The 15924-nt window shown below is 41.4% G+C and overlaps 1 protein-coding gene across 4 annotated transcripts in view; it reads left to right on the top strand.

Moving 5' to 3' along the window:
* ppp2r5a (protein phosphatase 2, regulatory subunit B', alpha isoform) overlaps window positions 1-15924 on the top strand; it is a 35594-nt gene that overhangs the window by 3335 nt on the left and 16335 nt on the right. For all 4 annotated transcript variants that reach the window (XM_079343626.1, XM_079343625.1, XM_079343628.1 and 1 more), the window contains exon 2: window positions 12479-12675. In XM_079343626.1, the coding sequence (XP_079199752.1) occupies window positions 12479-12675 (197 nt within the window). The remainder of the gene's footprint in view (window positions 1-12478; window positions 12676-15924) is intronic.

Raw genomic sequence — 15924 nt, 5'->3', positions numbered from 1 at the left:
CATGCAGGACAGTCGTCGTTTCATCACAACGATCTCGTTGTCATGATTGTGGGAAGCCGACGTGTCTTTGAAATCGATTCTGTATATTCCAGAGCACATCTGTTACGCCCCACCAGAATTATTGTTGCCCCCTATGGGACTTTACAGCATGTGCATCACACGTCTGTGTCACCTATGGGGCTAACAATAATCCACAAATGAACCCAGGGAGACTAAACACGCTGACAAAGTCAAAATAAAGGGATTTATGACTATTACACAAACTGAACGATAACAGAGGAACTGACCACAACAACACACAATCCCAGACCGAGCGGCCTCTCCTCTCCTGAAGCCAGGTGCACCTCATCAGATAATCAGTAGTTTCACCTGGTCAGAGAGCAACAGGAAGGGACACTTACAGCCGTTACAACTACAAGCACACATTTTTCAAAGGATTGAAGAACATGTAGTGTTTTAGATTTATCATCTGTAGTATGATGAAAAAAAGAGCGCAGGTAGTAATAAAGTGCCACCATCTTCTCTCAGGATTTGAAACTATATGGAAGATTTTCTAAATCAAGCAAACAGCATAACAACAATGCTCCCCAAAAACAGCCTGGCAGCAAGCGTTTAGACGGTGAGTGTGAAAGTGACAGCCAAATTAGCTGACTTTCTCCCTCTAAAAGCTCGAGGGTGATTTGTGCCTTGTCATGGTTGTCTACAGCTGCTAAAGCATGAAGGAAAATCTGTCATGCTTTCAGCGTCCATGTTTGATTATGAGCTTTGGGTCTGTGCACATGAAGTCTCCCATTTGCGTCACCAGACTAGCTGCTGGTGTAGACAACTGGTTAAGGGCCTTTATTATCAGTTTGAAATATTTACGAGAGAGCTTCTGGAAAAAATCGAGCCAAAAAGGGTAGAGGAGATTAAAACAACAACTCTTCTTAAACGGTGAGACTGTATGGGACCTGATGCTGCACTAAGGTCCGCTTTTTCATCAGCTGAAGTGGATTCCATCGTTTTTGAAGAAACGTGGTCGTTCAAACTTCCTCTCCATGTTAATGAAATTAATTTCTTGCCTTATTCATAATGAGAATCAATCAATAATACAAATCCCACACTTGCACTGCGGTGCCTTGAGGGAGGTTTTCAGGACCAGTCATAAATGTTCAGGCTTGTTTTAAATTCATAAATTCACCATCTGTTGTCTTGTAACTGCGTGACTCACGACTCGTATGTGAGCGTGTGGTTACAGATAGGCTGCATGTACAGGCGTATCTGTCCATTCTTAGTGTATGTTAGTGTTCATTTGTTGAAATCGTTTGGATGTGATAATCCACATGAACGAAGACGACGCATCCTCTCTCACCTGCAGGTATCACAAATCATGTGTGGAAAACAAATCAGTAGCTGTGTTACTTAAATGTAGAAAGCACAATAGTGCTGTTTTGCTTTTAACACTGTCAGTTATCTAAAAAGCACAAGTGGAGTGTGATGTTAACATGCTATACAAGCTTTTTATGGTTATAAATTAGGCATCTTTACAATGGTTCTTACTTTCGAGCACATGCTCACTCGCCTCTTTTATCTCAGATATTCTGTTCAGTTTATTCGCAGAAGGCCGGTTCTCAGACTAAGAAAGGAAATCTGTGCAGCCAGTGGGTTTCAGGTCCCAAAAGAGTGCAGACAGAATGGATGCTTCTTCCCTCCTGCATTGGCGAGGTTGGAGTGCTTCTATCTCCTGTTGTGTGATAGACACTGAAAAGATGAGTCACTCAGAGACCAACATAGTTGCCATGGCAGCCAGAAGCCTTGAGAGCAAGCCAGAGAAATGTTGTACTTTCCAAATACAGACTGCCTCATTTAGGTTGATATTTCTGTCACTGCAGCTCGGATTTTTGAACTCAGCCACCCCCAACAGGATGCAGTCGTATTTATCGCAGTGTGGTGGTTGTTACCAATAGTCTAATTATAGAGTCGCAGAACCAGACAGATCAGACTTGGATCTTAATTTTCAGGATTTGTTTCCTAACGGTTTCTATTCTTTTGGGATCGTTTTCTATAGAGGAGCTAAAGTTAGCAGAGATTTTCAATTACACTGTACATGTAACTGTTGATACCAGGGATCGACCGGTATTTCTTTCTTTCATTTTTTCAGACTGATTTCCAATAGTTAGAACTGTATGCATTTACAGTCAAAAGAAGAAGCCTCCTGTCAAATTTTAGGATTCGAAACATTATGAACACCAACACAAGACTTTGTTTAAATCCTCAAAACAACGATGCAGATAATCAGTGAAATGCTGATTTATCAGAACCTTCGTGTTAATAGCTGCTCCTTTGATCAGTGAGCCTCCGACGGTCCAAAGAACGTAATACCTGTGCCACTGTTTATACCGATTTAGCACCCACCTCTACTCACCAGACATACGAGTGGAGTTCAGAGCGAGGGGAATCTGTCTACTCATGATCAATCTGAGATAGTACACCTCGTTAAATAAAGCCAAATATGAAAGCACTAGGCTGAAATACTTGGGTGGTCCGCCCGGTTAAAGTCTGTTTGTGGGAAACGGTGATATTAATTCAATTAATTTCGTCCTTAGCACTCGAGGTTTTTCCAGACTGGTTACCCAAGTTGTAGTAATGGATCATCAGTGTTTTTGTTGTGGAAAACAATGGTGCTGTATGGGTCTATCGATTAACACTGTGTGTGTATCACAGTCTGTTTCCATCATGTCTGCCAGCAGAAATCAATACATATTTTCTGGGACATGAGGGACAAAGCTTTTGTGATTCACTGTCATGATGTTTGCATTGCCTCGTCTGTTGTTGTTGTCATTGACATTAGTTGTTGTGCCTCATCGTACCAAACTGCTGCCTTGACACTGTTCAGCTCGTGCGTTCTGCTGGCAGAAGACGAAGGGTGCTATAAAGCTTTGCTGCCATAATGACCACGCTGCTGTATCATGTTAACCACTTTGTTTGAACATGCAGCTCTACATTCAGTGGAGCCATGGGATGCTGTGAATTGTATGGAGCTATACTTCAGTTGAGGTTCATCCAGTTGTTTCAGCAGTTCATGCAGCTTAGAACTTCTAATAGCAGAGTTGACTGAAGCGTTTTAACCTGTGGCACAGATGTGTCTGCATCACACATCTGTGCTAGCATCACACATCTCACTAGCAGAGAGACATCATCCACATCAGCTCTGAGTTCAATTCATGTCTTGAGTTTTTGAACTTCTTCATTCTTTTTTTCAGGAACGGCTTCTATCTGCAGTTTCATTGTCACTGAACACATCATCATCGTAAGGCTTTTAATATAGTGAAAATAGATTTCAAACATTGCTGCAAAATCTGAATACTTGAGGTGCGAAAATAAATGCTATATGATTTAATTAGTTCCAGATTGTGCAACCTTGATACAAACATACACGGCATCTTTACCTCGGCATCGAGGATGTACAGTGTGGCTCGTTTCAATCAGCATCTCTAATAAGGAAAGAGACTGATCAGGAAAGAAGGTATGAGCTGTGGATTTTCTCCTCCTCTCTGACTGTGTCGAATAATGTCGAACATCAAATTAACTGCTGGCAGCTTGAACACAGGGCGAGTGCGAACGTGCCCTGATGGGACTCTCAGAGGTGGAGGAGCCAGTGACATGACGGCAGACGTTGGTGTGATGAAATGTACTGGCCCAAAACACAAATTTGAATATTTGACGGAGACCTCCATCAGCCACACAGTCATCGACGTTCACCTTTCTCAGCAGCTGTAGCTCATGCTCAAGTTTCAGTAGGAAGCTGTGGAGGTAATTTGAGTCAGACGGCCCTCGTATTATCTCTGCAACAGGCTTGTTTTTGCTTCCCACACATACGCGATATCTGGGCGGGCCGCCCAAGTATATTTCCAACCTTTTTTTTTTTTTTTTTTTTTTTTTTTTTTTAAATCTTTAATTTATTCATAAAAATTCTGAGAGAGGTTCTGTGCAACATTCAGCAGTATCACATCGGCGTCAAAGACAGAGTGAGCGATGTCGAACCTGAAGCGTCACAGGGCTTTAAGTACAGCTGCTTGCTGCTGAACTACTATAAACGACAGACTATTGAGAGGAACTCTTCATAACGTGAGGCGCAGTCGTGTTTGTGTCTTTGCCCGTTCGTGGATGAATTCAGTAGATGTTGGAAAAACGAAGTACATTTAGAGGGGAAAACGCTGACTGGTCCTAGTTCAACACCATTCAGTCCAAATTGAAACTCACTTTCATTTCTCTCACTTCTGTGAGTTTCGATGATGTTGATGTTTCCCCTTTTTGACAGAAAAAAAAAAACCCTTTTCCTTTGTGCCTTCCTCCTTGTTTGTGTGATCTCCTTTAAAAAGCCTTGGATGAATGAGAAGTAGTAGTGAGTGGAGTTAGCAAAAGGACACAGCTTGTGTTTTATTTCCTCCCCTGACTTGAGTAAATAAAGGGCTGTTATACCCACTAAATGAAAGCTTAGTGACAACCGAAATTCACACTTATCAGCTGTTAGCTATAAAATCAACATCCTTTCATTTGGCCTGAGACACTTTGATAAATGTGGATTTAATTTTTTATTCAAGATGTGTTGAAATATTAAGAGAAGTTAAATATTTAAACTAGAACCACTATTTTAGTTTCAGTAAATGTACAGTGCATGAAAAGATAGTGAGTTTAGAGTGTGGTCCAGCTTTGCATGGGGACCCTGAATAGCCTATTGACTGGTCTGTTAACTAACCTAATAGATGATAATGGAGGACACCAGCAAGCAAAGCCACGCTGAATCCATTATCACGACATCCACATCCCCTGAAAAGCTGTTTGTGAAAGTATTTATTTATTTATTTATTTTGGACACAGTCAAAAGCAAAAATGGAAATAAGGATCGAGCTCACACATCACATGTCGTTTGTTCTGGATTTATCATGTCGTTACTGAAGCAATGTTAAACTGTGTTTGACATTCAAGCAACCAAAACCAGCTTTTTTTTACATCTTAAATGACAAGATGTGTGGTAATGATGTTAACACTGACAGATCTGTCTTCATTATTACGATTGTTGGACTCTTTGAGCTACAAAAGGATTATGCCAAGCAACAGATTGACACCAGTAAAAGCAAAGTGGAGCAAAGGTCATTACACTGAAAGCCAACAACGTTTTAAGATTCAGGCTTGAAAAAAATCACCGAACTTCTATGTTTTACTTTTCCAATCGTCTATTGGTGTTAACTCACTGTTTTAGTCTCGGGGCCTGTGTCCATTGACAGCGTCCACTACCTCAATTTCAGAGCGCTTCTCATTGGTTCTTATTGTTGCTTGGTAGTGACCATTAAGTCGCTTTTTAATAGCTCTTTACTTATCGAAATATCACCAAGAAAACATACAATGATGCAAACGAATCCCGTGCTGGTATAAGCAGCAGTGCTTACAAAAAGACATGTCACATTCATTTCTCCTCCACTGTAAACAGGATGCTGTCAAACACGAAAATAAAGATAGATGTAAATCACAACGCTAGTTTAAACAGTATCATGTGTTCATGGATGCGTATTTGAAAATGCCGATCCCTCGTGTTGTTTCTCCTCTCCCGTCACACGTCTAGAATTCCTCCTCCAGTTTGAAGTTCACGTTAAAGCTGAGATTGTTTATGCAACGTTTTCTGGTTTCTGTTGTGCCAGCATCGTGTTCATGTGCACCCTAAACACATGTGGAGATGAATCTATACGTGACCATGTGGTACCATCTTACCCAACCAGTTCAACAGCTGCAATGCAACCTATGTTGCTTCACTCATGTCATGCATTAATGGACACATTTGGCCTGCAGTAGATTGTCAGTCTTGTCCCCCCCCCCCCAAGTCAGCAGTCATATTCTGCACATTAGAGAACATTATATGTTCACATACAGTGTAGTTCATAAGAACTTATGAGTTTGGAATTGCACGTTTGTTCATTTTCTGTTTCTTCTATCACACCTATGAAGGACAAACGTTTGTGTCCAGAGTGCTGAAGACGGAGCCTTCAGTCACATTTACTGCCACAGACTGCTGCGTCTTGCAGCTACATTTGAGAATCTTTCAAGTGCCTTCAGTTTTTTTGCAAATACTTCCCTTATGCTTCCATGTTTAAGTATGCCAACAGTGTTTAAAACACTGTTAAGAGGAGGGGGAGGGTAGTTTGACTGTCAGAGTCAAAGAAGTGGAAACAATTCAAAATCACACCGCTCATTATTATCGAGTGATCTTGAAGTTTTTTAAGCAACACATGCACGGTTATGTTTTGTTTTTTTAAATGTGCAAGTGACATGAATGAGTTTAAATATAAAATACTTTATATTCATAGCGTGCTTCACTGTGAGGCGCAGACATGAATTGAACAAAAAAACGATTTCTGGAGGCTCGACAGTTTGAAGAGTTCAGCTGAAGTTAAGTGTCTGAACTCGATTTCCATTTTGATTACTGCTCCTCAGGGGCAAACAGCACTCGTAATCTCTTTTGAATCCAGGATGTGGTTCAGCAGAAAGACGTGGCTTTTTCAATCAGTACTCGTGTAGAGATGTAGAAGAATCACGACATCAAAGTCTCATTTTGGAACAAGGTTGTTTTAGAACTCGGTTCAGCGTTCAAAGTCGTCAGCTCGACCACTTTGGACTGGAAGGACGGATTTGTCGTGTTGACATGGAAAAGTAACCGCCATGCTGGTAGGAACACTGAAGCGCTTGACCTGCTCACAGTTTCATGTACAACACACGTACAGTATTTATATCATCCCTGAGGCTGCACACTCATCTCTGGCCTTTTTGTTGCCCATCAACATTTCACAGAATTATCATGATGCAGAAAGAGACCCAAACAAACTGAAGCAGAGCGTGCAGGTCAGCTGATGTCTGAGCCGGGACAGAGAAGTCTTAACAGTCTTTGGCTCTCTTACTGTGTTAGCTTATATGTGAAGAACATTTCAGAGTTCATGTACCTGTCAGTCATTTGAGTCTTTGTTTTGTAAACATTGTTTGTTTCTAAAAAAAAAAAAAACTTATTCAGGTAAAACCTTTGTTTTTAAGAGTTAAAGTCATTGATTTCCACAGTGCTTGGTATGTTGAGCAGAATGAAACCACATTCAGTGCTGTCAGCAGTAACCTCTGAATTGAAATGGATTTAAGGTCCAGAATGAGTGCATTAACTTTTCATCAGTGACATTAATTGTGTGTTATTTAGTCCCTTCTACACTCACCATAAGTAAGCCAACACAGCGTCTCCTGTTACGGCTGGTTCGAATGTTGAACATAATAAGGCACACAACACAAAGGTTTTGAGTTCTTGAGTTTTAGTTGATTGACTTATTTAAACGGAAAGAGCCTGGAATAAGCTGAGGTGAAGCTGGGAGAGAGAGGAGACCCGGTCTAATTGTGTAGCAGGTGCTGTGTGAGGCATGCAGGTGAAATCACCACTAGTCCTCTGAGAGATCATCAACAGGAAACGACAGTGATTTTTTGATTTCACAGCTCGGCTGACGAGTCAAAAGCAGTATCCACCTCATGACATCACATTTCACTTTTTACCCTTTCTCTGTTTTCATTTACATTTTTGATCTGTGACAGCCGAACAAAGACAGTTTTCAAAGACAACTTCTATTCTTCTATTCTGTGGCACCATTATCTATTGAAATCCAGCTTTTAATCATGGCTTAAAAAAATTAACTATTTGACAGCCGTAACCACAATTAATTAAAGTTCAGAATGAAAATGTTTCTCTAAAGTCAGTTTCATTTATTTTACGAGGATTCATTCTGTTCACTCTCAGGAGTTTAATCAAGTCATTGAATAAAACTATGAGAATAGCAGCATGGCACACTGTGCAGCCTGCAAAACATCCTTTGCTCTTTACAAACCCACAAAGTATTTGTCCTACTGTGACACAGCACTGTGGTATTCACCCAGTCCTCGTCGGCTTAAAAATATGACCAGCACGTCATGATACCTCAGATAACATCGCGGCTGACCAGCTCGTGCGACGCTTTGTTTCTACACAAGCAGTCGGAGAAAAACAGAATCTGATGTTGCTAAACAAGGCGCAGATGAGCCGCATATTTAAAGACTTAATAAGATACAAGAAAAAAATCACACACAGCATTTACTAAAAGGAACATTGTTGTTGCCTTTGAGTGAGGAATGCTGTTAAAAAAAAAATCAGCAGATTGAGTTGAAGCTTCCTGTAAATCCTGTGTAATGTTGTCTAATGGCTCCTGTGCTTTTATTGCCGTCTGGGGCCGATCGAGGGCTTCTCGTTTCTGTTATTTAAGGTCAAGCTTTCATTTAGAAGCTATTCAAAAGGCCAGTAATAGAAGGGTGAAGCCTGTATGTTTCATAGCCCTTCTGATTGGAGCCCATTATTCTTAGATGACAGTGTTTCACATTCACACTGAAATCAGCTGACTGACAGAGACTGTAAGAGAAGTCCTAATCTAAGGAATAATACCTCGTCTTTTCATCTCTCTCTCTCTCCTTCCTGCATGTGTGCTTATGAAATGGGATGCCTTTTTTTAAAGATGCTGTAGAAAATGCAGTGCAGGAGATTACTTCTGTTTAATGCGTTTCCCTGTCTTGCGTCCAATGTTTGATATATTTTTACGCCAAGATATACCATTTCATGTGGGAGTGAAGGACTCCTGTTTTAATTTGGAAAAAAACATGAACATAATGTTGCCGTTTAAGCTCCATGATGATCTTTTGCACATTGATTAATGTGTAATTTCTGTCTAAACTCTAAAGTGGATTCTTTTTTGTTTTTTTTTTCGTGCGTGGCTTTGTAGCTCTAAAGGAAATATTTTCCATCCTTCCTTGCTGAGCACCCCCGAGGAATGTGTGCACTGAATGCATCTGTATCTGAAAAGCAAAAATAGCTCCACGTTGGGGAAAAAAAAAAGCATCTACATGTCAGGCTCTATCTAACAGAGCCAGCCCCCTCTTGTCTCGGGGGGGCGATAGAGACAATTCCCAGTAAAGAAAGAAGACATTATTTCTGACAGATTCTCGGGTTACTCAGAAAGCTCACATATGGATATCAGACATTATGAATATGAGACAGGCAGCCCATCTGGATGGTTGCCACCATTGTGTCCTTGAAATAGCAAGAGAGATTAAGTCCATCTTCATATGCACGACCATGACTGAAAATGAAGCTATGGTGGAGCGTGCTTAAAAAAGAGAAACAAAATATTCATGCTCAACATGGAAGTTGCGTACAGATTAAAGGCTAAAGGAGTTGTTCATACTTTAAGATGTGTGCTCATTTGTTTTCTTTCCAAAAGTTAGAAGAAAGGATTTTTACCAATCTACTAACTACAAAATAGATTTGAAGCTACGTGCAGATAGAGAAAGAGTTAGCTCAGCTCTGACCAATGGAAACACCTGTCAGCACATCTTTGGTGAACTAATAAAAGGAGCAGTCTCAGTGTTCGTCGTCTTGACATTACCTTTATTAATAAACTGTTGTTGCAAGTGTGTTTTTCACCTCCCTGTTCTCACTGATTTTTTTTTTTTGGCGGTTCTAAATATTGACATCAAAACGTCTCATTGCTCTTCAGGTGTTGATGTTGGTGGTCTTTTATTTGTTCGGCTACGAAAGCACAACTCATTTTATATCTGCAGACACATCACCGAGCTTCCACTTGGTCTCTTTGGTGGCCCAGCACTTCAGGAGAAATGGCGACGGTTGTAATAGTCCGAGGAATATAAACCAGATGGCCAGTTGTTAATATCAAAGCAGCTCAATAACCACAGTGTCAGCTCTTTGTCCAAATGTTGGGACATAAAGATTTATTCAGGGGACAAAAAAAAAAATCATTCATCCCAGATCATAACTGGTGGCTTCTTCTCGCACATATTGTCACTGCGTCATACTCCTCTCTGCTTGCCTTTATGTCATTGTCCACACTCTGAACACGTCTAGTTACACATAACATGGAAAAAGTGTCAGAAATAAAACCATGGCTTCCAGCTCTGGTGTTTGAGCTTCAATCTTGGATATGTTGTTAACATTAAAATGTGACGTCTGCAGTGTCCTTTCTACATCCTGTCCTTCCTCCTGAGGCCTCGAGTCTGAAGGCAAACCTCTTCATCTGTGAGGAACTCGTCTGAAAGTCCGTCCCTGACGTTTTCTACAAATGTTTCACACGTGCTTGTGTCAGTTCTGAAGTCTAAAAGCAACACTTTGTGGTTCTCTGGCTGGTAATGATCCAGGCTTGGTCAGTCTTGATTCCACCATGAAGAGTCCAGGAAGTTATTTCGCTAGCAAACAAATTGTCTTAAACATCACTCTCCTCAGTGTGATTATTCTTTGACTCCAAAGTTAATAGATTAAGAGGCAACATGCAAATAAGTGATGATAATTGTTCTCCTTGTGTTTCTAACCATGTCTTGGCTGTGGCTTCACGTTTTGCTCTTCAGATGATAGACTGGTATAGATGTCATGTAGCTCTCAGCATAAAGCACACATGAACTCCCCCAAAGTGTCAAACAAGTCCCGTTAGGCGCTGTGTCCGTCCACCCAGCGTTCACAACCGTCCTGTCTCTGTGTGACTGTCCCTGCTCTGTTGATCTTCACTGCTTTATATCTGAGGTTGTTTTGACAGCAGACATGGCGCACATAGGATAAGGGTACAAGACACGATCCGTGGGCGGCAAAGTACGAGGAATATCATGGATTTGGAAATAAATCCTGCGTCTACCCATTGAAAAGAATTGATCAACCCTAATACTGATGTACTTGTACTAGATTTCAGTCCAGCATGTCTGCCCAGGATGGCGACACCCTGTTACCCATAACCATATCACTAACCAATGACGGGGAAGAAAAGAGAACGGAAATGTTTCACCTTGAAAACAGCAAAATCAAGATACAGCGGCATCGTGCTGCGAGTGCATCATTCATTCAGCACTTTGAAGGCGAGATCCTTTGAGATTTGATACTTTGGAAAATTGGCAATAAGCAGCGTGTTAACAAGTCAGCTGGCTGTAGTTACACTCACATATTGAGTTCACTGAGAGCAGCAGCCAGTGGTCTGACTGGAGTTGAGTTGCGTAAGTACTTCGTCAGCTGTCAACACGGCTGGAACATTTTCACTAGGTGTGGAAACCATAGGGAGTCTTTTGACTGTGTGTTTGACCCGTTTCATGAGGCAGTGCCTTGTCAGTGGTTTAATCTGAAAGGAGACGCACAGTGATGCTTCGTATCACTTCGCTGTCATACATGCAGATAAATCCACCATCAGTGCGCGTCTGTGTTTGAGAGCTGTAACACATTTGTTTTAATGTTGGATTATTATTGTTTTTGTTATTATTGGGAGTTTAACAAGAGTAAAAAGAGTATTGCAGACGTGAAGGGTTTAAGTTGCATTTTTTTAGTGATATTTTTTTTTTTTCATTCTGGTTTCTTAAAAGCAACAAATGAGGGAAATTATTAAGAATTGAAACGGACAAATCATTTAAATGAATTAATTTCAGATTTACACAGATAAAGCTGCACTTTGGCTCTTATGAAGACATTTGTTAGCACTTCAATGTCAACAAGTGTCACGGAGGCATCCATACTCGTGAAACCCCAGAACCTGTCAGCTATCTGGTTTTTGCAGTGCTGTAAGTCACACCTGCAGTGGAGGCTCTCTGTCCCTCTGCGAACACACACACACACACACACACACACACACACACACACACACACACACACACACAGAGAGTCCTGCGCCTGCAGGGATGAGCTGCTGCCGTGCTGGAACAGAACATCAGTGTACACTGTGTCACCACATTTGTGGACGACTGCCAAATGCTGTTTATAGCTTAGCTGGGGTCAAGTTTGACAGCTCTAATAACCCTGAGCGCACTCACCGTCTAATCCATAAAAGGCTTTTCAATCAAAGCGGAGAATGACTGGGCTGCCTCTGTGTATTGTGATTGTCTGCCCGTGTTCACTTACAGACCTAAGAGTGAGTAAGAAAGCAGCTGGTCAGAAACCAACGAAGACATTTACAGGCTGTTTTTCTCCTGTGCCGTTCATTCAGGATTTCAGTTAGTTAGGGATGTTCAATACCAAGTTAAATCTAAACCCACTCATTGTTAAAGTCGTGTCTTATATGCTACTTCTGCAAAAGCAAACCAAGTAATCAGGGGAACTGTTGCAGGAGGACATAGATCAGACCAATCCCAGTCTGTGCACATTATATCTCACAACTGTCTCATTAACTCTGTTATTGGCCCGAGCTGGACTAAGACCCAACATCTTTTAAAATACGTTGGCTTTTATAGGTTAAGTTTTTAGTTGAATAACAGAAATCAGTTCAGATGAGCTCAAGCTCGCACAGAGAATCTAAACTGTGTGTTGCAGCAGTTATGGTCTTTTGTCTCCGCTCTACTCTTTTTCCATAGAGCATTATAACTTGTTTACGAGCAGCGAGTTAGTTCATTGTCTTTGTTTGTATCATTCCAGATGCCCCCTCCACAGAGCAGCAGGATCTGTTCACCCAGAAACTCCAGCAGTGCTGCATGCTCTTCGACTTCCTGGACTCGGTGACGGACCTGAAGAGCAAGGAGATCAAGAGGGCCACGCTCAATGAGCTGGTGGAGTACGTGTCCACTAACAGAGGGGTGCTGGTGGAGACTACATACCCAGAAATCACTGACATGGTGAGGAAACACTCTGCTTGATTTTCTGTTGCCTAATTTATTAGTTTTGACAGTGTGTATTGTTAAACAACACAGAGGCCATCCTATGCACTTCATCAGGATTCAAAATAAAGGTTGTGTGTGCGTGCGGGTGTCTAGACAGGGTGAGTCATGTGAGCAACATGTTACCGTCTTCATACCAAACTTCTCAACATACCAGCACTATTGTAGTTCACAATCTGTGGAATCAACCAGAGGAAGCGTAAACATGCTCAGTCTAATGTGAAGCTCTCTCTTTCCTTTTCGGCCTCAGTATTAAATGCAGATATGTTTGCATAAAGTTGGGTTTGGATTTGTCTTTTATTTATCCAACTCTGCTCCATACAGAAGGAAGCATTGCTTATCTTGTCTTCTGCTGGAAGCTGCTGTAATCTTGGCTTCAGTAGAGGTTAAGAAATACTGCCAACCTTCAAGATGTTAGTCAGTGGTTTATGGTTCGCTGCAGTAATCTAATTCACTGTTAAATGAATCGTCATTGTCGAGAAGATTCAGTCCATCTTCTAAAAAGAAAAAGTCAAAAAAAAGCACGCACATCTGAAAGTTAAAGTGCTGGACTAAAAAACGTCACAGAAAGAAGAGGTGCTGAGTCTGCACACCAGAAGTCCAGTTTGATTGACTCTACATGTGTGATGTTTCAGACGCTCTCCCTTCATCAGACATGAGCAGGTCAAAGGTCACACCTCAACATATATGGATATAGAAATAAGGTCACCGACACGTCATGTGATACAAAACCAAGAAAAATAGAAATTAGGCTATTTAAAATGTTCTTAGAAGTACACAGGACCTAGTCTGCATAGATAGATTGTCCAAAAACAAAGATGGAAAACCAACATTATTTTACATTAATAATTATGATCAGTCTCTAAATAACCTACACTGACCTGAAGGCTTTGTCAAACTAACAACAGCAATAATGTCACTCTGTTGAAAAGGTTTTCACACACACACACACACACACACACACACACACACACACACACACACACACACACACACACACACACACACACACACACACACACACACACACACACACACACACACACACCCACTCTCAACCAGCTGGTGACTGGAATCCAAACCGGCTTGACCTTGATGGGTGGTATTCTAATATATTGTATATCCAATTTTGAATAGATGGCGGATCTACACATGCAAGCGTCATGTCATGCTTACAGCAACAATAACACTAAGGCGACACACAGAACACATTGTTAATAGGAAACCTCAGCTTCATATTTTATGTTTCACATTTAGACATCTTTCACGTCATTTGTTTAATTTTCCTTCAAATAATGAAGCGTGATATCGATAAGAGTATCACTAAGTCTTCAGTACCGGTGTGGATAAAGTCGTTAACATAGCCGTCCTCTGTTGGGATCTGAGTGATTAAAAGAGTCTGGTTTCAACATAAATCATTTGTAATCGACCATCACCCCCTGCAGAGTCTCTGAAGCTAACATGCTATAGATTAGCTTCGATGGAGCAGGTGTCCTGAGGAGCTGAGTTCCCTCCTACAGAACAATAATGAGTCATGTGCAACATTTAGAACACAACAGTCAGTACTGTAGTCAGCGCTGCAGTGATTCACGCCACACTGCAGATAATCCTGACGGACACATCCACAGCTGAGTCAAGCCGTCTCCTCTTTATTAATGGCCTGTAGGAAGAAATCCATGTCAGACCTGGAAACGATTGATAAAGGATCGTCTTTGACTTCAGTTAATGTTGTTTAACATCTTTCCTCTGCGATGCTGAGTCAAACCAGATTCAGTGATAGTTGGTCATAGTTTGAGCAATAAAAAAAACGTCTGGTTTTTAGCTCCTATTTTAGTCTTTTTCTTTAGTCTGTCTGATATTTGAGTCTTGTCTCGTTTGCCAAAACGTTTACATGTCATCTGAGTTTTTACTATCAAAGATTTATTTTCAGCTCGTCAACGTTTTATTGACAAACATTCCAACCAGTTTAAAGAAATGCCCAAAGTGGTTGGTCCAGGGCTCATGGACTGTGTCAGCGTCTCTGTGGGCACTTGATATTTTGAATTTGCAAAAAAAAGAGCTGAGTAATGTGGAACAGAAATCCGAGCGAGTGCAGAGTCATAAATCATCTGTCAGTCAGTCATGTGACTTTTTCCATCATGATGAAGCTGCTGTGAAAATCACATTGCGTATTCTCCAAGGAGTAATGATGTCGTCTCCATGCTGCAGAGCTGCACATCATCAACACACTGAAGCAGTGAAGCGCATCAGAAAGAAAGATGGCGTGCCCCTTTAATTCATGTCTCGTGTACGCAGTAATCTTAAAAGCAGATCGTCTGATTTTAGCGGTGCAAAGTCGTTTTAAAACACACCAAACACAATAAGATATCACAGGAGTTCATTTGGTAAAGTGTGTGTGAGTAAAATATGCTTTCAGCAACAGGTTGTCTACTATAGAAAAGCTAATATGTACATTACATTACAACCTGTGGTTGTGTCAGTGGTCTTTCTTAGAGACTTGAAGTCCTCGGGATGCAGCGACATGAGTCGAGGTCAAGAGAGGAACCCTCGGCCACTTACAGATAGGAGTCTTTGTAAGGTTACACTAATAGCTGCTGCACTTGCAGAAAGCTGCCATTATAATGATAGCTCTCCATGATACTCCGTTCTCTGCATCCCATGATAATGAAGAAGTGAGTGTTCAAAGTGCTGCCTGTTACTCTGCAGCAGCAGGGACTGCTTTGATCCCAGAGGTTGTTAGGAGTGCAAACGGCACGCTTTCTTCTCTTCTTGACGCAAAAGGAGGTTCCCCCCCCCCCCCCCCCCCTTTTTTTTTGTGTGCCAAATGTCTAATTAACGGTGCAAGTATATTGCCGACAATCTCTTCTCCCAGGCAGCTTTTTGATTGAGCTCTTCATCTTCTGTGCCACATGTAACTAAAAAAGCCAGTAAAGCTACTTGAGACGAGCATCTCTGAGCTCTGTTCCTCGCGTGTAATTCGATTCCTACAGTTCTCATTCTTTTTGCTAACGCTGCACTCTGGCCCTGTATTGTCCTCTTTCTCAGTCCTTCTTTCCCCCTCACTCGCGCTCTCCCTCACGTCTCGTGTGTGTTGCTAGGTGTTTGTTGCTACTAGCATCACACTCGGTTTGACCCCACACGGAGCTAAAGCCTCCTCTGTCAGCAAGCATACATCGCTTTCTATCACAGTCACTTCAGGTTCTCCAT

This window comes from Symphodus melops, assembly GCF_947650265.1.
Source record: "Symphodus melops genome assembly, chromosome: 1".
Classification (NCBI taxonomy): Eukaryota; Metazoa; Chordata; class Actinopteri; order Labriformes; family Labridae; genus Symphodus; species Symphodus melops.
This window is presented reverse-complemented; position numbering and strand designations above follow the sequence as displayed.